The sequence below is a fragment of the Haliotis cracherodii genome, unplaced genomic scaffold (assembly GCF_022045235.1).
Source record: "Haliotis cracherodii isolate W230 unplaced genomic scaffold, xgHalCrac1.p SCAF_5, whole genome shotgun sequence".
Classification (NCBI taxonomy): Eukaryota; Metazoa; Mollusca; class Gastropoda; order Lepetellida; family Haliotidae; genus Haliotis; species Haliotis cracherodii.
Window position 1 is genome coordinate 62205290 of NW_027266308.1, and position 23290 is coordinate 62228579.

The 23290-nt window shown below is 38.9% G+C and overlaps 2 protein-coding genes across 3 annotated transcripts; one reads left to right on the forward strand and one right to left on the reverse strand.

The window, feature by feature from the left end:
- The first annotated feature begins 15 nt into the window (after positions 1-15).
- On the forward strand, positions 16-11810 carry LOC139444342 (calcineurin subunit B type 1). Of its 2 annotated transcripts, none has more exons than XM_071225278.1 (6): positions 16-103; positions 1243-1282; positions 2858-3034; positions 4128-4193; positions 8182-8366; positions 8707-11810. In XM_071225278.1, the coding sequence occupies exons 1-6, from the start codon at positions 101-103 to the stop codon at positions 8752-8754; spliced, it is 519 nt and encodes a 172-aa protein (XP_071081379.1). In that variant the 5' UTR covers positions 16-100; the 3' UTR covers positions 8755-11810. The 2 variants fall into 2 exon arrangements, with proteins under 2 accessions (XP_071081379.1, XP_071081380.1); XM_071225279.1 differs by having other exon boundaries at positions 4128-4187.
- Positions 11811-13428: 1618 nt separating this feature from the next.
- On the reverse strand, positions 13429-22199 carry LOC139442608 (JNK1/MAPK8-associated membrane protein-like). Its single transcript, XM_071223465.1, has 7 exons — positions 22105-22199; positions 21336-21391; positions 20172-20341; positions 19258-19461; positions 17514-17683; positions 16664-16740; positions 13429-15538 (listed from the first exon to the last, which is right to left on the reverse strand). The coding sequence occupies exons 1-7, from the start codon at positions 22154-22156 to the stop codon at positions 15323-15325; spliced, it is 945 nt and encodes a 314-aa protein (XP_071079566.1). The 5' UTR covers positions 22157-22199; the 3' UTR covers positions 13429-15322.
- Positions 22200-23290: the final 1091 nt, after the last annotated feature.

Consider the following 23290-nt stretch of genomic DNA (forward strand, 5'->3'; position numbering starts at 1 on the left):
ATGCGCAAAGAGTAATGAAATTGCTGAGTGCCCGGATGACATTCGGCGACGAAGTAGATATTAGTGACACTATATATTTGGGGGTCTTCGATCTATTAATATGGTACGTATATGCATATATTTTCCCGATTGAGCGTAGCGTTCGAATGAGTAGTGATTCTAATGTTTTTATTTAATACCATACCGACTGGGAAAAGCGAAATCATATCAAGAGCCGGTCGAATACAGTTTGGATAATGGATCGTGAATGCAGTTCTCTTTGCTGCCAATGGGCAGTAGTCAATGCCATAAGCATCTGTGGTACTATCATATACTATGGAATATTTGAGATTATCGGTTTGATCTTTATTACGTGGTAGCATATTAATATGAGAATTAATAACTCCCATGTGCTACACAGAACCAATATGATGTCCGACACAGGTTTTATTCCGACACAATTAGCACTAGTCTAGTGGGAGCTCATTTAGCCTCTAGCCTACATGTTCAAGTCTGCTTGTGATCGTATCTTCAGTTTCTGTTAAACAAATGGCAGGGGACACAATCGACCAAGAACAAGTCTTGATAATACTAGCTCCACCTGAGTATCACAATACTGTCGATTTATTCCCAGGGTTTTGTAGAAATTCACTCGAAAATGTGTATTTATTTGTCAGTGATGCTCATTATATTACATGTCTATAGTGGACCTAAACATATATTAGTCTAATTATAACTCTTCTTTGTGTCCTGAAGGTATATTTGTAATTTATCTCATTGAAATGCATTAAATATCACTGTTGAACTCCTTAAATTGACTCAAATACAGTGTGGCTAATTGATGAAACTTTTAACAAATGTCAAGCATTAAAATAATGATATTTTAAAATTGTTGATTTTTCTTTACAATCTCTCTTACCGCAGCAGGTAATGCTACGAAAATCTCTGCCTTCACATTGACATGAAAACATTGCTGAGAATAAGTAGGAACAGGGTATTATATGGACACAGAAAAAATTGAACTGAAGAGATATGGACAATTACTTCTTTTGATATAGTGTACAATGATTATGCACTTAATTAAACAACTTTCCTTGAATTGGGATTCTCATTATGTCCTGGTTCAAACACACCTTCCCATCGGACATAATCTTTCTTTAATGTGGTGCCAGTGATATGGAAAAATGTAGAACATAATGTAAACCATGCAGTCTAGGATGAAACATGAATCATCATTATAATAATTTTCTGGTTCTTTTTCAGGGAAATGAAAACAGTTTGCCAATGGAGCTTTGCTCCAACTGTAAGTATATTCAGTGAAGTGTCGGAACGAAATATGTTTTTCACTTCTGCAATACATTGCCACAGGATTGGTTCCTGCATCCGACATATGCCAAAGGTCTAAGAGCATAGCTCAGTCTACAGTTTTTCAGGGTTACTCGTGATGAAGGAATTCTGCATATATGACACAAATTCCTTCCTAAATACTCCTTATTACATTTTCAGCGAGTTATTTGAAGCAACATATTTTATCTGTCAGTACAACTTCAGTCAAACACAACCAGTCTGCGACTTCAGCCAATGCTGCGAAGCCTGAGTGTAGTTAAATTTTTTTCAGTCTGTTAATGGTCTAATAATAACATAAAACAATGCTTTAAGCTAAGTTTGAGCTACTGGACTCAAAAGATGGCACAGACTGCTCATCAAATGGTCTGTAATAGAAATTGTTTTAGTTATAACATCCTTTATAACATTCATCGTACGGTGGGGTAGCCTAGTGGTTAAAGGGTTCGCCTGTCACATCTGATGACCCAGGTTTGATTCCCCACATGGGTACAATGTGTGAACACATGGTGAAGCCCATTTCTGGTGTCCCCCAATATTACTGGAATATTGCTAAACACAGCATAAAACCATATTTACTCACTATAACATTCATCAGATTTTAAGTTTTCGTTGATATCTTATGAGGTAAAATTCTGAACTCAAGCAAGACTCTCTAAGGTGTGCTGTTGACTGTCAAGTTATGCATAGGCTAGTTTAAAGTTGAATCCCAGGGCGTTTTCTAGTGTTTACAGTATTTCTAAGCTGTGTATACTTTCATATTACCTTAATTTGGTTTGATAAATGAAATGATTTTCCAGAGTAAGGTGAGTAATGGCCTCTTGCACTTATGACTATTGGATAGCAACTCTCTATGGTCTCCATGTGGTATTTATCATGCAATAAAACAGATTAATTAAACACTGTACTGCACTGTTGTATGCATATGTTATTGCTACAATACAGATTTGTCTGTTTGCAAGTTGCAATTCAGGCCAGGAGATTGAAGTTAGGAAAGTGTATTTGGTCTACTAAATGATGTTCCCCTTAGAATAGGGTTCACCACTAATTGATATGCATGAATGCAGCTTTGAAAATACATATCATTTATCTCTGTGACTAAATTCCAGATTAGATAGCTCCCTAGCAGTAGTAACTGACAGATAGGTGACCATGATTCGGTAGTCAGACTCAGTGACTTGGTTGGCCATCATGCCCCGGTGGTGTGGATTGTTGTTCACAATCAATCACTCAGTTATCTTGTGTAAGACATGATTATTTACAGGCAGTCGTCTATAAGCTGAAATATTGCTGAGTGATCTTGGAGATCAATACTGTATTTCAAAATCCCATAGGGGGCATTCGGTAGCCTACTGGGTAAGCCCTTTTCTTTGTGTGACCCCCCGTGATTTTGCTGGAATATTGCTTAAAGCAGCGTAAAACCATACACACTCACTCACAATCCCATAGGGATAGCCTTCATGCTGATTATGCAAAATATGTGTCACAACTGACACCATGTTACCTTTGGTTTGGTTGTGTCATCTCCCTACAGTTGACCTGGACGAAATCAAGAGGCTTGGAAAGCGCTTCCGCAAGCTTGACTTGGACAATTCCGGATCTTTGAGCGTGGAGGAGTTCATGTCCCTACCGGAGTTGCAGCAAAACCCACTGGTGCAGAGAGTTATAGATATATTTGACACTGATGGAAATGGGGAGGTAGATTTTAAAGGTACAGTGATATTGAGTAACAGACTGTCGATAGGTCTTTCAACAACTGCTTCATCTACAGCTACAAGTGGGGATCTAGGTTAGAGTAGGTCCCCAGCACACCATTGCTGGTTGTATTATGAGGCAATGTGAGTACTTGTGTGCCATATTGCATGGATTGTTGCACATGCTTTCATGCACTGGATTGCCTGGTCCAGACTTTACAAGCAGCAGTGATATAGCTTTACTATTGCTGACTGAGATGTGAAAAACTTTCATTGACTCACCCACACGTGCAGCTATTTAGCTTACCAGTAACAAAAGTTCATGCCCGGACCTAGAGGTATTCCAGCATTGACTTTGTTCTGATTATGAGCAAACATCCTCCATCTTCCCGAAGCAATGGAGTTACCTGACAATAAAAGTCCAGTTTCCACCCTTGCCAAACTATTTTGACTGGACATAGTCCATTAACGAAATCAGCACCTGGTTCATTAACAGCTGTGAAATTTCGCTCTATTGCAGGATTTGCAAAGCATGTGTTCTGTCAATAAATATTTTCCAAATCTTTTCATGTTTTTAATCAAGGTGATCACATGATTTGATACACTTCGTAAAGTAAAAAGTTTTGTTACATTATAGATCTTGATTATTGAACAGATCATCTTCGCTAGGCACTGTCATTTTGTTTGAAGCAAATGCAAGTGATATGAGTGTTGGAATCTGATTGGTAAATAGGAGGGACATAGAAGGGACATAATTGGTAATAGCCTATGGTGGTGCTACCATTGAGACCAGAAATTCCAGCCTAGTTTGGCAAGGGTGGAAACTGGAGTTTTTCAGTCAGTTAACCCCTTTGCCTCTGGAAGGCACAGTTACCACAATCGACTTTAGATATGTCAACTTCTGTGCTTTGGCATACAGCATGACACAATTTCTAAAAAGTTGTAATTTGAAAATCATATGATCAATGTTAATGATTGGTTGAAGTAAACTCAATAAGACTCGGACCATTTGTTAAATCCCAATACAAATAAGTCCTAACTGATCACTGTTTTTTATCCCAAATGATAATTGCAGAAAATCAGTTAATCATCCATTTGTTTCATTTCCAGAATTCATCGAAGGTATTTCACAGTTCAGTGTTCGTGGCGACAAGGAGTCCAAGTTAAGATGTATGTGTAAGCATTTTACCTAGATGTTCAAGACGACATCATCATGATCACCCCCACCTACTCCCACTAAGCAGTTAACACCTCTTTCCTCATCTGCTACGGCAGATCAGTGACGTACTCTCTGTGGCTAATCTCATCAGGCAGCGAGGCTGCTGCCCCAGGGCTGTATCTAGGATTCCCCCCAGGATCCCCCCTAACACACTCACACACGTCATCCAGGATGATCATTCGCTGCGTCTAACAGTCCTTGGGTAATGGAGGACTAGTGTGACTTTAGTGGCATCTTACCATAGCACAACTCTGCAGTTCAGTGTGGTTTCTTGACATATAAATTTGATAACTCTGTGTTTATGGAGCTCTTTATACTCACATTATGCTTCTCTGCAAGTCAGAGCTTGTAAAGTTTTTAAAGAATGATGTTTTATGATGATTATACAATGCTTGTTATGTTTCTCTATGATTTTCTTTATTGTTATATGTTATATTTAATTGTAACTGTAAATTTGAAAAGTACAAGAGCTCTGATGGTAGTTTTTATCAATAACTGTACAAGTACTAGAGTCGCTAGGGTTAGACAGTGAAATGTGTGGGGAATGATTCAGCACGAAGCGCATGTTATGAGGAGCAAGATAGGAGAAGGTAACTATGTTCCGGGATGCTGCTGTCCTCACACACATGCTTCATCCTGTCATTCCCCCATGTTGCCCATAGATGCTAAAAAGTGACAGGATCTGGGCCCAACTTGCCCAGTATCTTGTCCTTCGAAACCCAAACTGAATCCTAGATACAGCTCTGACAAAAAGGTGTGTGAACTGAAATCAGAAGGGTATGGTTTTTGTTCATTAGAAATGTGATTAAATGAATTAATGCATCTATAGGATCAGGTAAGAGTTTTAATTAAAGTTCAAAATTTGCATGTTTGTGCATACATTTTGACCCATCTTTTTACTCTGAAATTTCAAGGTTACCATTTCCAATGCATACAGTGTTATGTGAACTCTGTGACACTCCTTCACTGGACTGCACCCTTGTCTCTAGCTTTTGTGCACGCATCTTGCACTCAGAGCCACCTCCCACCCTTTGTATTGAACTGATGATGTTTAACAGTTATTTGCCAGGGAATGGTCAAATATGAGGCATTGAGTGATTCATGTATGTTTTAACATGCTAAAAACGTTTTAAAATCTCTTGTGAGGAATTGCTGCAAGTTTGGTTCACTTGCTATGTGATGGGCCCTTTATGTGACAAATGTCAATGAACTGGTTGGAGACCTAAATGCTTGGGCAGTGAAGGAAGGTATAGCTCGTGTGTGAGCACTGTCACAGATGTTATATCTGTTAACACATGCTGGGAGAAAAGGAACTATTTCTTTGTTTAGGCCTGTTGGCTAATGTCAGTTGTCAGGTTACATATGACATTTTCTTTATTTTCATGTTCCTGCTCTTTAAGATATGGTAGTTTTTTTGGTATTTCATTATGTAAATTATTTTCTTGGGTATTACATTGATGATGATTAATTTTTTTTTGTGTATTTCATTTAAGTTAAATTGCATTTCATTATCATTCTAATTTTTTGTGGGAATGATATCTGAAACCTTTACATCCGATTAGTTTTTCCAAGTTTCTTCTTACTCTCTATCGACTTACCTTGGTTTTTTTACAGCCTGTTATCACTCATACTAATTACATATGCTGTAAATCTTGAAATTAATGGGTCTCCAAATTAACACGAATGCTGACACCTAGCCAAAATGCGGCTCAATACCAATGCGACTCCCCCACCCCATCCCCAGTGGAATGATACATATCCTTCCTTAATCCAATCAAACACAAATAGCACCGCTTATTAGCGCTCAGTAGAGCACTTCCGTAAAAACAATAAACAGTGTTTTCTTGAAAAAAACAACACACAGTTTATATGTTTATTCTGTCGACTGGCATTAAGGAAGTTCAAAGGCAAAGAAATAATTTAACGAACAACAGTTAACTGATTGGTTTGCGGAGAAGGTGTCAACAAACTTGAAAGCGGATGACAAGACAAAGGCTGTAGACCGATCGGTGCGCGTTTGGTCGTGTCAGCCTTTGATGAAGTGTTGCATTGGTGGCGTCTGTCTGGACTGCTGGAGTGGTCAATGATGCTTAGTTTGACACAAGAGGGTAGAACTCTTAACCTCAACAGTGATAACTGACCAGATGCCTTTTGTGTAATTCCTATTCTTTGAATGACATTGTTATATACTTGTTACAACTGCTGCTCAATAAACCGTGTTTGTGTTTTTGTTCAAATTGGTATTTCCGCTAGCCAAAGTGTGCAGTGAGGCCATCTAATTGTTGATAGTCATTTTGGAGACATAAATGCGAAGTATCATTAATGAGAACAAAGACCACTTGCATTTTTCACATTTAATTCACGCTCACGTTAATGTCAAGATTTACAGTATCCATGTTAAGAAATCTGTAATAATATGTAATCACTTCCATAAGGGATTTTTGTACTCATCCTGGGCAGAGGCTTAAAGAGCAGTCATCAGACATATATATCCTTCACTGAATACAAGTATTCAAGTTGAATTTGTCCATACATGTTAAACATGTTGAAAGTAGCATTTGGGTTTATCTTTAATTCTTTTTGAATGTGAATAGGCGTGGTTTAGCAGGTTATATTTTATTGGTCCTTTGACTGATCTAGTTCGGCCCAGCCAGGCCCAATAAGTGTAATATGCCTTATGTGGAGATGAGCTACAGATCCTTTGTCTATATCATGTGTCTCACTGTGTGAACCACTGTATTTATCACTAACTGATCAGTCTATAGTATCGAGACTGAGGAACAAGTATTGTCTAATATAGATTTATGAATTGTAATCTTTTTACTGACAACATCTCTGTTTGTGTTTCATAGGATTGTTCTGTAATTTCCTATTTCTAAGGCTTGTCTGTTTTTGACTTTACATGTAACCTTCACATTTTTCTCACTCAATCTAATAGCAACCAAATTATTCTTCTTAAAGTCCTAAAGTATTGGTATATGATACATATTCAACTACATTAATAAGTTCAAAAGCCATAATTGATATTGCATGGGCAAAGTGCTTAAAGGTAACTGAGATTTCAATTAAAGGATCATTTGTTTAATATGGTTAGGCTGCAACCTGGTATAATTTAGAAATGTTTTTATTCATGTTATTTATTTCCAGCACTCAAAATATCTTTATTACACAAGTATCATTTTGTAGGGCACTATCTTACTGCAAGTTAACATGTATTTTCACTATTTGTAAATCCCAGAATTACTCTCCTTATTTGCCATAATTCTGTTGGCCTTTTTATGAAAATGAGTTCTCCCCTCCTAGATAGATATGTGTAGTACTGCATACAACGTCTAACCACTATAACTGGCACTATCACAGCAACACCACACTTGTGGAAATCACTAGGGTTCATATCAAGTAAATAACGAGCTACACATGTAATTTGAATATGAATTAGTTGGTTCTTGAATGTATCAATGAGTAGATATGAATGTACAACCTACAATCTCCATACAAGCCATATACAATGATAAGGATAGTGCCAGTTACAGTCTAGAAGTATTGTCTCAATCACAGTGGTCAGCCCGGCTTTCCTGCTAAGATAAATCTATCGGTATAAAATAATAAAAGGAACTGATTCTCAAAATGTTACTTTGAAGATGTTCTATCAATACTCTTTGATTTTGCTGGAGATAAATGGTTTTATGATATTATGATTGTTACAATTTTAAGTGGGCTTTACATGCTCTTGGTACCTTCAGAAAAGAATTTGTTAATGTCCTGAAAGATGGACCAAGCTGATTAACCCTGATTACAATGTTTGACCACTGTTATGGATGCAATAATTTTGTTTTAAATAATATATTCGTTCACTTTTCAAATTCCATGTTTGAAAATGATATGTGGTCAAGTGCTATATATAAGTGTACTAATTCCGTTTTTTCTTTTAAACTCCAATTTCAGTTGCATTCAAGATATACGACATGGACAAGGACGGGTACATCTCAAATGGAGAGTTGTTCCAAGTCCTTAAAATGATGGTGGGCAACAACTTGAAGGACACACAGCTCCAGCAGATTGTGGACAAGACGATTATCCATGCAGACACTGATGGCGATGGCAAAATCTCATTTGAAGAATTCTGTGCTGTAAGTGGAGGCTGTTACTACCCAACGTAACAAAGTATGGATCGATATAAACATACACTGGAACCTTGTTCAAGTCTGTGGCAGAATGGGTCCCTAGAAATCTATTGCTTATGTAACAATTGGATCAGGTGGACAGACTGGGTGACCTTGTTTGCCTGCCTTGAACATCCTGAAATAACATGCATGATATTGCAAGAATATTACTCTAAAATACACTAAAAGTGGCGTAAAACCATACTCACTCACTCACTCATATTGAACCCAGAAGTAAACTTTCTTCTGGTGTCACATCTTCCCTTACTTTTTCGCTTCAGTATATTTTGTCTCTTTCTCTTTCCAGGTTGTAGGAACTATGGATGTTCATAAGAAAATGGTGGTTGACGTATAGAAGAAAACCTCACATCACTACAAAAAGACTTTACTTTACTATTTTAAATGATGATCTTTTTCCATGACAGCTTGCTGGTGTCCACCCTACAGGTGTTATGGTACTTTGATGTTTAGCTGTGTACCACATGGCAGTTCATGTGCTCGTCGCCGATGGCGCCGATGCTGCCGATGTTGCACAACAACCAACTACCCAGTTATGGAGGGCAGAATTTCCCTTGTGCCTGCGTCTCTCAGTGTCGAAACTATTCAAACTGTTCATAGGAATTTTGTGCTCTTTAGAAAATCTTGGTATTGAAAGCATGACTTCAGCTGGAGCTCTGTGTATCGGCTCAGTAGAGAAGCCAGTTAAGTTCCCCCTATGTTTTTGGACTGACGATATAAGTTGTGTTGTATTATTTCAATGAAAGGTGTACCTGTAACTCAGGGTTGTGTGTATTGTGTGTACAGTGTTCAGTGTAATCCTGTTTCCCAGTGGTTGTGAGACTAGACCAACACCTAGTCCAGGACTACATTCAGCTCATTCACACATCCTTTAAATCGGTAGGAAAGATCATTATTTCAAACGTTTATCCCATTTTTTAGATCGGTAGTAATTATGAATCTCCTAGCCTGACTGAAGTCTTGCTTCAAACCAACCTACATGCTCTGGTAACAGTGCAGAGAAGACCTGTCTACTTTAGTTACAAATGTTCATGACAATAATACTTACCATATGCTTTGTGGTAGGGTGTGTTTGTCATCATTAATATGTGCAGCTAGACTGACCAGTGATCTCAGCTACTTTCAAGGGAACATCAAAGTAGATGGGCAAAATCATGTCTTGCATAACTTTTTCACAACAAAAGATGGAAAACAGTTGTTCTTGTTGCATAATCCGGCACAGTAATGGGAATGCTTTATGTGTTTGTTGATATTGTTTGTTGACCCAAAGTAGTGTTCTTTTGTTGATTGTGTTGGTGGGTAGTGTATACACATCCCTGCAGTAAAAATCTTTATTTCTTGTTTGACAGTTTTTTACACAAGTCACTTATAGGATGATGAAAGAGAGTTTAAGTTCTATGTTATGCACATCAGACAGTACACAATACTCACATGTATTTGTAGTGTCACTGGTTCAAAATTTGTATTGAAAATAATGTTATTGCTGTGTACACGAGTTATCTCCCCTGCTCGCTCAGCCGTTTGTAACTAGGGTTGATCTAGAGACTTAATATATTCCAGAACTGTTTCTTAAAGAACAAAACTAATTTAATGAAGGTCAACATTCATTGTTGAGATACCAAAGACTTATTGAAAGTTATGCAGATATTTTCCCTGATTGCTTAGATATGCACAGATTTGCTTGTCGTCTAGTCTGACAGAAGAAACACTGACCTATGTTCAAAGTTTTGCTTGTAGTGGGTATGTTCTATCAGGAACAAATAAGTACATATGCACTCTAAATCAAGCATAAAACGGTGCATAATAATGTATGGTGTCACTTCACTGACAAATATTTATCATGGAGCAATTTGTAATGTTATGTAAGCATAAGAATGTTTTGTGCAAAGGAAGGAAAACAGAAAAGAGATTTTATATAAGGTTTGATAACTCTGCTTGCAAACATTGCAGTGAGTCTGTGAAAAGGTATTTCAAGTCTGAGCCTGAATCAGTACATTTTAATTATTACATGTGGGCTTTCATAAATTAAGCTTGCTAGACTGACAAAGTTTATTATACTTGCCTAGAGGCTTATTCATATTTACTTGGAAATAGTGCTATTTGAAGAATTTTCCTGCTTTCTTTCCACATGAGAGATCCAGTGCACTGTCTCCACATCTCAGCATCTGTCCATCACTGTCTGACTGCTGTCATCTCTTTTCATTTGTCATACATCACACGTGGACAGAGTCCTATGCCAAACCCAGGGTGTTCCCATCTCTCGTAATCTGTTCTAACTGATCATATGAAACAACTGAATGGCTTGAAGCTACTTATAATTGTGTGTAAATCGCTGCCTCTCCATTGCATGTTGTTTAACCTCCAACATCTCTGCTGATGACCCATTGTTATAGATCTGGCTTGCCGCACAAAGTCGGTTGAACCCTGAAATGTCAGTGTGGGTTATACATGCCTGTTGACCTCTGACACAAGGTTGGAGTGTAAGCAAGCACTGGCTCACCGGTGCTGGTCAAATGAGGAAATAAAAATACCTTGGGGTGAAGGTCGATTTGAATGTAGACCGACTTCAGGTAACGGCATGAACACACATTTCTCAGGTTGTTGATTTAAACATAATGTCTCAAGATATAAAATTTAAATTAATCTAAAGGGTTTGGTTACTCAAGCTGTAATAACACTCATAATTTCTTACTAATTTATGACATAATAATGTTTGTTTGTTTGTAGTAAGCAATTATGACATTCCTCTATTTTGATATTTGATAAAGTTCTTCCAATATTACAGATATGATTTTCGACAAAATTGATTATGGTCTCTGGGAGTCTGTGATTATAGGAGACAGTAAGGTATAAGAAGTTATCTCATTGCTGCACACTATGCAGTGTCGGGCATTTAGTCAGTCTTGTAACCCTGGTGTTTTTTGCCAATTCAGTCCTTTGGGGACCTGTTTTAATTTATAGTCAAAATTTATCCATCACTTTTTGTTAAATTAAATTTTTACCTTCGTTTCAGATCTTATCATTTCACCCCGTACTTGTGATACCTGTTTGCCCCTTTTGTATTGTTTTGTGTGGAATGAATCATTTGCATGTAATTTGGTGTGTACATTAAATTAATTATAATTATACTATCATCAGCTTGTGTATATTGAATCCCTGTATATTTTTGCAATAATTTGAATATGGTCTATCATCTGACCGTTTTTTATTATTGTAAGATGTTCCAACTTTTTTCTGTAAATTTGAACCATTTATATGTTGTAAAATGTCGAATCACCTTCAGGTGTTTTTATCCTCCCTGTTAACACCTTCACATTGAGCTTATCTAACCTTGTTCATTTTATCTTTTCACACAATTGCTAAGATTTCTCTTAAATAAATTTTGCAAATATCCACTATGCTTTTGTTCTTTGTTGATCAACATTGTCTTACAAGCCTAATTGGGGCTCTCTGGCACTGGCAGCATGTGTTTGGGATTTCTTGTTATGGTCCTCGTTACTTGCAATAGAATCACACAATATGATTAAATGACGGAGATAGCTGTATGGCTGCTAATACTTACAAAGTGAAAACAAGCCAATAAGGAATATTACTTACAGCAGTGAAACATTTCAAAGTGCACTTTCAAGAAATGTCAATTTTCTTAGCAATAAAAAAAGTTTTGATCACATGGTTTCAATCCAGGTATAAATCAACAGGTGACTGCAAGAGGTTATATTAAGCAAAGGCCTTGGTCGTTTGAACTATAGATAGATCTGCACGTGGTTTTCTTTTAGTTTGTGGTAATGTACGTACACTGCGTACACTGCTAAATGTATCTGCACACGGTCACCCGACTGCTGATCCTCTGTCGGATTCGGATTGTGAGGTGATCAAAACTCAATGTTTATCGCTAAGAAAACTGACATTTCTTGAAAAGTGCACCTTGCAATTTAGGTCATTCTTGTAAGAAATATTCCTTATCAGCAGAAAGTCTTATAAAGTAAAAACAAGCCAAAGTAATGGCACACAAGCAGCTATCTTCATTGATTAATGAGCGCGACATTTTCTGATTCTATTTCAAGTGACGAGGGCTGTGTTTCACACTGGAGTTAAAGTGCAACAATAGCATAAATTACTTACCTCCTTGTCAGAATGTTGAGTTCTGATTGGTTCATGTGATTTTAATAAAATACTATGCATTCTGCCTAGGATAGAAATATATTTCTGAGCCAGAGAAAATATCCCTTATACCCTGATACAAACTGCACATCAATAAAGTCAATAAAAGTCACATGATACATCACAAGTTAACCTCAAACAGATGTTTTCTATCAATTTTGAATTTATTTAAATTCTTGTAAATGGCAGATTAAAAAATGTCATAAAGATAAATTCATTGTGGCAGTATCACTCGGGGTACATGTGGTTTTATACCATGAGCCAGAGGTACCCCTTGTGATACTGCCACAGCTTAGAACAGACATAATTTAAGAATTTATGGGTAAACAATATGGATTGTGTGAACACATTGTTGATATTGAAGCAGGGCAAAAGTTTTGTCATATAATAATAATAGTCAATTTGTATGATGCATATATCCATGAACAGTGCATGCTCAAGGCGCATAATAATGTCTTTTGGAGACTGTCTAAAGTCTAAAGAGATAGGATTTAAGTTGTGAGCGGAAAGTTGACCGTTCACTGCAGTCACAGAGGTGTTCTGGTAGACTGTTCAAGGCAATGGCCGCTGAGTATGCAAAGGAACGTTTGCCATAGTGTGATGTCTAAACATTTGGTTTGATAAGCAAATTCTCTGAGCAGGGCATCTTTCTGGGACATATATATGAAGGAGATCAGCAAGATGGGATGGTGCGTGTCCCACGAGACATCTTAAGACATAACAGAGAATCTTGAATGTTAACCTGTGTTCAACTGTTAATGGTAGTACATGTATTCCTGATAATGGTCAACTACTGAAATAAATCAAAACACCATTTCAATTTTGTTTTATTTACAATCAATGGTACAATTCTGGGCTTTCTCTGAAATACAAATCACATTTCATTGTAACAATTAGAACATGAGATTCCTGAGCATGTAATTAATACAGACTGTCACAGCAAATCTTATTTCTGTATCTCGAAACATAAACTGTCAGTTCTGAATGGAAACAATAGTGGCCACACGATAATATTGTGGTTATATTATTCATCCTGTTATTTCTGAGCACAATGGCATTACACTGAAAAGGAAGTACTATGAATATTTCTATATTGAGTAAAACTTTTGAAATAAAGTGCCAAAAAAAAAGCCGAATCATCTTGGAGGCTTGATGTCCGATTGGTTCTGATCGAACCCACAGATCCTTCGTTTACACGATTTAGACTAGGCGGTCAACATCCACTCAGGGTTCACTGGACGCGACCTCTGGAGAGTTTGTCAGATCTTCAGGCAGGCAGGTTTCGTAATGGAGTAAAAGATCTGATTTTATGGAGATTGATATACTTCTTGATATGTAACCAGTGCCCTATAAGTTTAGTACATACACCACTGTACTTACGCCTGACAAAGTGGAGATAATGTATGGATAACAACTTCTTTTTTAACTGTAAAGGCGACGTTTCGGTATAGATCCTAATACTGTTATCAAGCAAGGACAACGGTATAAGGATCTATACCGAAACATTGCCTTTACAGTATATAAAGAAATTGTCATCCATACATAATCTCTACTTTGTCATCTGTCAACTTCAATTTGTTTCCGTTGTTCAAATGTTAACACTTTTCACTGGGATCAGTGTGTCTTACGAAAACTTACACAGGGATGTTCAGAAATGCCCCAACCATGTGATACACATTCACTATATTCACCGGATGATTTGCAAATGTTATCACTTAGATAGTCTAGCCTTACAACACTGTCTTACACTTAACCTTCACTTTATGATACTTTCTATTACCCATAAGGTTCGAAATAACCGAGGCCATCGTATGTGCATTAGTGCAATATCACGTCACTCGCACCAGTGTATTGTTTACGTCATGTGGACAGCATTGTTGACTTCCTCGAATATTATCATGACGTTAGGTCGGAATGACGTAAGGTTGGAATGACATCACACTAGAAACGACATCATAGCTGAAGATTGTTGACGTCATTCAACTATTGTGTTTTTCTAAGACTGCAGTTGTGATCAGAGCATTTTTCTAAAGGGGAGCTCAAAGATTAGGAATTATGGGAAATAAGGACATTATTATACGAGCATAAGTGTCATACTGTTTTTATGAAATAAGTGTCAGAATCTTGTATTACCGCAGCGAGAGTGAGGGCAATGCATGAATTCTTGTACATCTTTCTGAAAATCAGTGTAACACACATACCATTATAATGCTTTATAACACTGAAAACATCAAAACCCTCATTTGACATAAATAATGATATGCATTATCACAGTTTGAGAATAAGTATTTTCACAGACTAGTTCTGACTGCATGATGAGTGAGGACGGTCACAGAGTGAATGAGTCAGATCAAGGATCATAATTGGGCATTCAGCCCAGATAAGCAGATCCTGGCAACTGCACAGCAAAGTGCAACTTCTTAGACCGAGCAACTTTTGCGTTCAGGTTTGACGTTCTGCCTTCACAGCCAGCATTACAAAACCACCACTTAGCTACATGGAATGACAAATTTATGGCGATCTGTAACTATGGTAACCCTTGCAGACGTAGATTGGTAAGTTTCAAGGCAAACCCAGCAATATCATTCTGGACCATAAGCTGTTGCCTTCTCTGCTGTTGCCATAGTTACTCACAGAAGGCCGACATCTTGTTCCTCTTTGCACACACCACGTGGCTGTATTCAATGTTAACTGTGACCTGGAACACACAACCATAACACCCAAACACCAAGGTGGTGTGGCACTCAAGTCCTTCCAAGGTTATCTGGATTGGAGAACCTGACCGTTAACACATAGAAAATAGCTGGGAATGGCACCAGGGCTATGAGAGGGGCTTGGAAGCCGGGTTGTTTCAGCAGTGTCAGAGATATGATTCCATACGCATGTAGAAGCCAGTGTCCGATCAGAATAGTTGCATTTCTGCCATTGGTGAAACTGTCAACTATAAGATCCCTCATTTTCTGAAAAGAAATAAATAAAATCCCAATGATAACTGACCAAAATACTTCTTCAAGCTAACCATCTTGTAATCAAATAACCTGTATGATATTCCTAGTCTACTGTACATAGTATGAGATACTGTTGATATTATCATCTGCTAGACCCACTGTGCATGTCGGAAGTCATCTTCCCGAGGCAAGAGAGTTAACTGACTATAAAAGTCCAGTTTCCACCCTTGCCGAACTAGGCTGGTATTATGGAGTTACATTTTGGCTGGACAAAAGAGTCTATGCCTAGTCCAATCAAAATCACGCACCGAAATCGAAATCCGGTTCGTAAACTGTCGTGCAGATTTCGGTCGATTGCAGGATTTGCAAAGCATGTGCACCGCCAACTCGTTGTCAGCAGATATTTTCCGAATCTTATCATGTTTTTAATTAAGGTGCTCATGCGATTTGATGCATTTCGCAATGTAAGACACATTTTATCACAATATAGATCTTGATTATCGATCAGATCCTCCTGACTGGCGCCACCATTTTGTGTGAAGCAAATGCAAGATACAAGAGGTGGAATCTGATTGGTCCATAGGAGAGGCTTAGAAGGGACATAACTGGTAATAGCCAATGCTGGCGCTACAATCAAGCCCAGTAATTCCAGCCTAGTTCGGCAAGGGCGGAAACTGGACTTTTAATGTCAGTTAACTCTCTTGCCTCGGGAAGATGGTCGAAAGTGGGGCTGCTGGGTAAATCTTGTGTTGCGATGAGTTGCGAACATGTGCCGACTGGCATGACAAGTTGGCTGTTTTAAGTATGAGCGTACACGAAGCTAAAGAAGAATATATAAGTGAAGTGTCTGCTGTGGTTGGTTGATTGGCATTATCAATTACCAGTTTTACTTTCCTCCACTGCTGTGTACAGTGAAGCAATAGGTCATGCTTTACTAATATGAGCATATATTATATATATTGATATCACGATAATCTGAGTCTAGTTTTACATCAATAGCAACATTTCAGCCATAAAAAGGCTTCACATGTTGTACCCAGTGGGGATTTGAACCCAGGTCAGTGGTGGGACAAGCCAGTGCTTTAACCACCGTGCTACATGAGTCTCCTGACTGCTACAGACAATGGTTATGCGTACCTGTTCCTTCATGGAGGCAAGATGAACAGCACTGGTCACCACCGAGACTACCAGGACAATGAACGGGAAGGCATAGTCTGAAACAAATAATCCTAATCAGTCTTCTTGTGGTGAACCAGGACAGTCATCACTACAGAACCTCACTGGGTGATGTAACTCTTTCATGATATTTGACAGCATTGTTTGCCAACAACTTTCAGATGCAACAGTTTTACCTTGAACCCTGTGAAGACGGAACCCAATCTTCAGGACAGTCTAGTTGGGGATGTGTTTATTATACAAAGGAACATCAGTCTGTACCAAGGATTCGTTAATCTGGGAAATTGTTAATCTGGATGATTACTTTAGTATATTTCCTATTAAAACAAATTACTGTATACTGGAAACATTATTTTAAAAAAAATATCCTGAATTCTTTGCCATTCATCATATTAATAGAAGTTTACCTCCTGTACCTCGTATTTGGCAAACAGTGAGAGTGAGTGAGTGAGTTTGGTTTTACCACTGCTTGACCAATAGTTCAGTTATATCACAGTGTGTCAGCTTGATGTGAATGATAAAAAGGTGATGCAGGTCTTCCAAATTCTAAAAGCCTTAGGTCTTCTTCAGGTCTTACCAATTACGTTAAATATTATCAGATGTTTACCAATTAGGTCAACGAGCACAGACAGTGCTGACATTGTAACAAACCTAGAAACAACTAGGGATACCTGGCAATCAAATCCGCATTCATTTATATTTTAGAAGCAACTCGGTGAATTAGAATTCAGGTGTTTGTCCCATCCGTGCTTCTGATGCGGCCTATGAAGTCTGTAAACCCGAATCTGTATCTAAAAGGTGTGTGACTTACACAGGAGTCCTCCGAACACGGCCTGCAGCACGATGAGGATGGGGAGGAAGTACAAGGCCGCATATATGGACTTGGTGCCGCGGCCTTCAACCAGCTTGTAGGAGATGACGGGTCGGATGAGCATCAGTAGAACCAGTGATATGGCATAATACACCATCACCATTGTGTACCTGGCAGAACAAACCGACACTGTAAACCCTGCAGACATGTTAGTGGTGGGTATCAGCCTGACTGTTTACTTGCAATAATGATTTATGTATTGTGACACATACCACAATATATTGCTTGTGTTCTTTCATCTGTAATTTGTATGAAGCCATGCTTTTACGCGACGTACAAATGTGCGTCTAGTACGCACAAATATAGAGAACGGACGCAGAAAAATATATATCCTGCATCCCTTGGGATGCACAATTACATTCATAGTACCTTCAGTGCATCAAGATCAGTAATGGGTGTCTGTTATTTCATCCATCAATCATGACCACTGTCCACATGATCACTGATTCATTCCAGGCTCTACAGTAATTATCTGAATGAACAGCACACTACACCATTTCATTACTTCACAGGACCCTCATACTCTACTCAGTGCTCATAAGTGATGCTATTTGGTGTGTGATTGGCTTAATGTAAGGTTGTATTAAGGTGAAGATTCTCCTGTAAACCTGACAGGGGACATTTTGTTAAGACATATTGAGTCACATTTTTGGCTAGGGGCCAGCGGTCGCATTCTTTTGGAGACGCATTAATTTCACGTTTTACAGTAATTGATATTCACAACAAAATCACAATAATTGTTTTCACCTTACTTGCCGATTCCATCAAGAAAGAACGGCGTAATTTATTTGGACGTCTATTTTCAGTAGTGTGTCATTCAAAGCGTCTTCAAACAAAGTCGAGGGGGCAAATGGGTACATGGTTTATGTCCTAATATGATGGAGAGACGATGGCAGGTACTGGAGGATCACGTTAGTACTGATAGAGAGTTTGCGTGAAGGATACTTACAGTGGCTATAGGTCCTAACAGGATGGAGACACGATGGCAGGTACTGGAGGATCACGTTAGTACTGATAGAGAGTTTGCGTGAAGGACACTTACAGTGGCTATAGGTCCTAACAGGATGGAGACACGATGGCAGGTACTGGAGGATCACGTTAGTACTGATAGAGAGTTTATGTGAAGGATACTTACAGTGGCAGTAGGTCCTAGGATGGAGACACGATGGCAGGTACTGGAGGATCATGTTAGTACTGATAGAGAGTTTGCGTGAAGGATACTTACAGTGGCTATATGTCCTAGGATGGAGACACGATGGCAGGTACTGGAGGATCATGTTAGTACTGATAGAGAGTTTGCGTGAAGGATACCTACAGTGGCTATAGGTCCTAACAGGAGGGAGACACGATGGCAGGTACTGGAGGATCATGTTAGCACTGATAGAGAGTTTATGTGAAGGATACTTACAGTGGCTATAGGTCCTAACAGGATGGAGACATGATGGCAGGTACTGGAGGATCATGTTAGTACTGATAGAGAGTTTGCGTGAAGGATACTTACAGAGGCTATATGTCTTAACAGGAGGGAGACACGATGGCAGGTACTGGAGGATCATGTTAGCACTGATAGAGAGTTTATGTGAAGGATACTTACAGAGGCTATATGTCCTAGAATGGAGACACGATGGCAGGTACTGGAGGATCATGTTAGTACTGATAGAGAGTTTGTGTGAAGGATACTTACAGTGGGTAGACCAACTCCTGTGTACAATGTAGAGTGAATGTGTAGTTGGGGCTGGGGTTGTACAGCATGGTGTACCAGTCGGACAACTTGTTCACGTTACAGGATCGGATGTGCATGGATCCCAGCGGGTCGGCCATCAACAGGGTGAGAACTGCAGCAATGGCGCTCTCCATCAAGGCCGACAGATGCAACACTAACACAGCCCTGGGAAAGCAAGCCAACACGTTAGGAGACGTTTACAAATATCTCCATGTATGGTGGCGTTACCCCACAATTTAGGAAAATATTACTCATGATTCATATCATCCGACCAACCCATTGTTTCACTTGCTGGAAACAGCTGTTCATAAAGCCATGTGTTGTATTCGTAAAGAAAAGGGATGTTTGTGTATATTATTGTTGCTGTACTTGTTACTGAAAGACAAGTTCAGTGAAACATTGTTAATCTGGACTGTTCCATCACAGTGAAGTCATCTGAATAAACCAATTTCCGAATTACAAATCACAGACATTTCTCCATGTTTGGCTAGCAGCTGTTCTAATCCGATCAAGGTCCAGATTGACGTCATCCAGATTCACAAGGGTTCACTGTATTTTATGTTTTGCCTTAATGATAATGAAAAGCCATAGCCTGGACCTGTTTCCTTTTTTCGTGGGTGCGCCCAGACAAAGTTTGTAATTGCGAACAAATGCTGCATGGTTTCTCAGAGAGCAACATTTTGTCCATGAAACCAGGTCTACTTATAAAAACACTTCAAGAAAATAATTCAGCATAAATCTTTAACATTTCATCTTAACAATCTGATCTGAGTTGGCCTTGCACAATAATCCAGCAATATCACTGGTGGTGATGCCAGAAATGGGCTTCACACATTGGACAAGTAAACCAGACTATCCTACTGCCCACATCTCACCTGAATCGTTTGCCTCGAGTTTTGAAGTCGATGAAGAACCAGTGCAGCACAAGAGACAGCAGCGCCATGAAGCCGAGATACAGCCAGTCATGCAGGGCCAGGCTGCCGTCACATTCAGTACACTGTGACCAGGGAGACTTGCTGTTGGGCTGGAACCCCCGGGGACAGGCCTGCAACACAGCAACATTATATAACAGTGTTAAACAGGCCTGCAACACAGCAACATTATATAACAGTGTTCAACAGGCCTGCAACACAGCAACATTATATAACAGTGTTCAACAGGCCTGCAACACAGCAACATTATATACAGTGTTCAACAGGCCTGCAACACAGCAACATTATATAACAGTGTTAAACAGGCCTGCAACACAGCAACATTATATAACAGTGTTCAACAGGCCTGCAACACAGCAACATTATATACAGTGTTCAACAGGCCTGCAACACAGCAACATTATATAACAGTGTTCAACAGGCCTGCAACACAGCAACATTATATAACAGTGTTCAACAGGCCTGCAACACAGCAACATTATATAACAGTGTTCAACAGGCCTGCAACACAGCAACATTATATAACAGTGTTCAACATTGAGGGTTGCTGTTGGGGTGGTACCCCGGGGACAGGCCTGCAACACAACAACATTATATAACAGTGTTCAAACATTGAGGGTTGCTGTTAACCAGGTACCCCGGGGACAGGCCTGCAACACAGCAACATTATATAACAGTGGTCAAACATTGAGGGTTGCTGTTGGGGTGGTACCCCGGGGACAGGCCTGCAACACGGCAACATTATATAACAGTGTTCAACATTGAGGGTTGCTGCCAATATATACCACCAAATAAATATTTCTTGTCGTTATTAGAAAATATGAGGTGCCATTCTTGCTTGACAATTAGTAGCAGTTTTAGTGAAAGTGGTGTTATTTTTTCCAGAGGAAATCGGTAACGTTTTGCTGAGGTGCTGGTATAGCCTGCACCTGTATACCAGTGGTCCATTTGTATCCCAGTGGTAAATCTGCATGACAGTGGTACGTCTGAGTAACCGTGGTACGTCTGCATGACAGTGGTACGTCTGCGTCACAGTGGTACGTCTGTATCACATTGGTAAGTCTGTATTACAATGGTACGTCTGCATGACAGTGTAACCAATATTACCCCACAATCAGCATCTATAGTCTCTCTTCCACAGTACTCCCCAGGACAACTCTTCGCTGAAAATATATAATCATAACAGTAAATAAACACATCAGATATCAATCTTTAAACAGTACAATCAGCTATATGTTTATTCCAGCTATATGACGGTGTTCTGTAAATAATCGAGACTGGACCAGACAATCCAGTGATTGACAATCGGTATTGGATGCTATATTCATATATCGTTGGATCATAGGTTTTTGGACATCACATGTTTTTGGACCGCCATGGTTATCGCGATTACTCTTTCTATAAGTGGGGGTGGAATGTAGCATCGCACAGACATTGTAAATATTCAGATGATGGCCTGTTTTTAAGAGAAAGTTGTTTTTTATAAGTGAATGAGATGTTATACAGTTGTTCATGTGATTAGAGAGAAAACTAGGAATGTTTCTAAAGCGTCCGAAAACCCATAACACGGGGATAGTAAATAGAGTGATATGTCAAATATTACGTTCGACGGTTAGGCAAACTAAAACACTGACACTGAGCCTAACAGCTACAGGATAGTCTGGAATTAACGTACATACACCTGTCAAACATATGGGTTTCACCGAACAAGCGATAAAACGCTAATTTCTTTAGCTTCTAATGTAGGCTAAAGCCCGATTTAGTCTCGTACAAGTTTGGAGAGCAGTCGTACTTCACTTGTTCATTACTGACACTGGGTTAAAGACTATTCTGATCGATCACTCAAAATGTTACCAGTTTCTTTTGCGAGTCTTACCTATATTCATTTCCACAATAACGTCCGACGAGACGCTGGGTAAGGGCAACATCCGAATGTGATCTTAGAACACAACATCAAAAGATGTGACAACAGGAAGTAAGACGGGCTGACATGCGCGGCACTGTTTGAGCTCATTGTGTTGATAGAGTTTTCTCCTCTTTGCCAAAACACGACCGTTTTGCCGTTAGGTGGCGCTTTGATTTTCGCCACCGTAAACTGGCTCCGTCTAGCCTTTCCGAAGTCTGGTGACAGACAACGTTTAATAGCTTAGAGATTATTTATTATACGAGGTTATGTGTCATACTGATTTTACGAAATGTGTGTCAGCATTCTTGTATACCGGAGCGAGGGTAATACATGAATTCTGACACGAGTTTCGTAAAATCAGTATGGCACAAAAATGTCATGCGACTGTTCTAATTTCTTTATTGTCCATTATTTATTCATCCTTTCGAGGTTCTTGAAAACCACAATTGTCGAATGACGTCAACAATCTTCATTTATAACGTCGTTTCTTGTGTGACATCATTCGACCTTACGTCACATTAAGATTCGAATGACGTGAACAATGCCGCCCGGATGACGTCAGCAATACACCGCTGCGCGTATAGTGATATTTGCACTACTGTACATACGGTTTTTATGTACCCGGGTATTTCTAACACTATGTGTAATAAACCATTATATCAACCGTTCAGTTTGATGCAGGTACAGACGGAGGTGGGCAGTAGCTTTCCTCATGCAAACAATCGAATTTCTTCGACACTTTCATTTCATCGAGTTAAGAGTTAATTTTAAATGATTTCCCCATTTCGCTAAAAGTTGCACGTGTACAAAAATGAACAATGTATGCCATATCAAATATTCGATTGAAAGATTGACTTTCATTATTTTCAAACACTATACATATGCACATTCGTTTGGGTACCATGTCATTTGTGCTTCCTTACAGTGGTGGGTTGATTTTGGAACTGAGATATAGAGGATATTCAATGTGTCTTGTGAAATATCATGTTTCCCTCATCGAGTGACCGAAGGAAGAAACATGATATTTCACAAGACACTTGGAAAATCTTATTTATGTCATACTATATGTGTAGTTTATATTTGCGACTAAAAAGTAGTTTCGTGTTTGCAAAATCTTAAAAAATAGAAACAAAAGTAAAAAAAAATATTTAGGGTC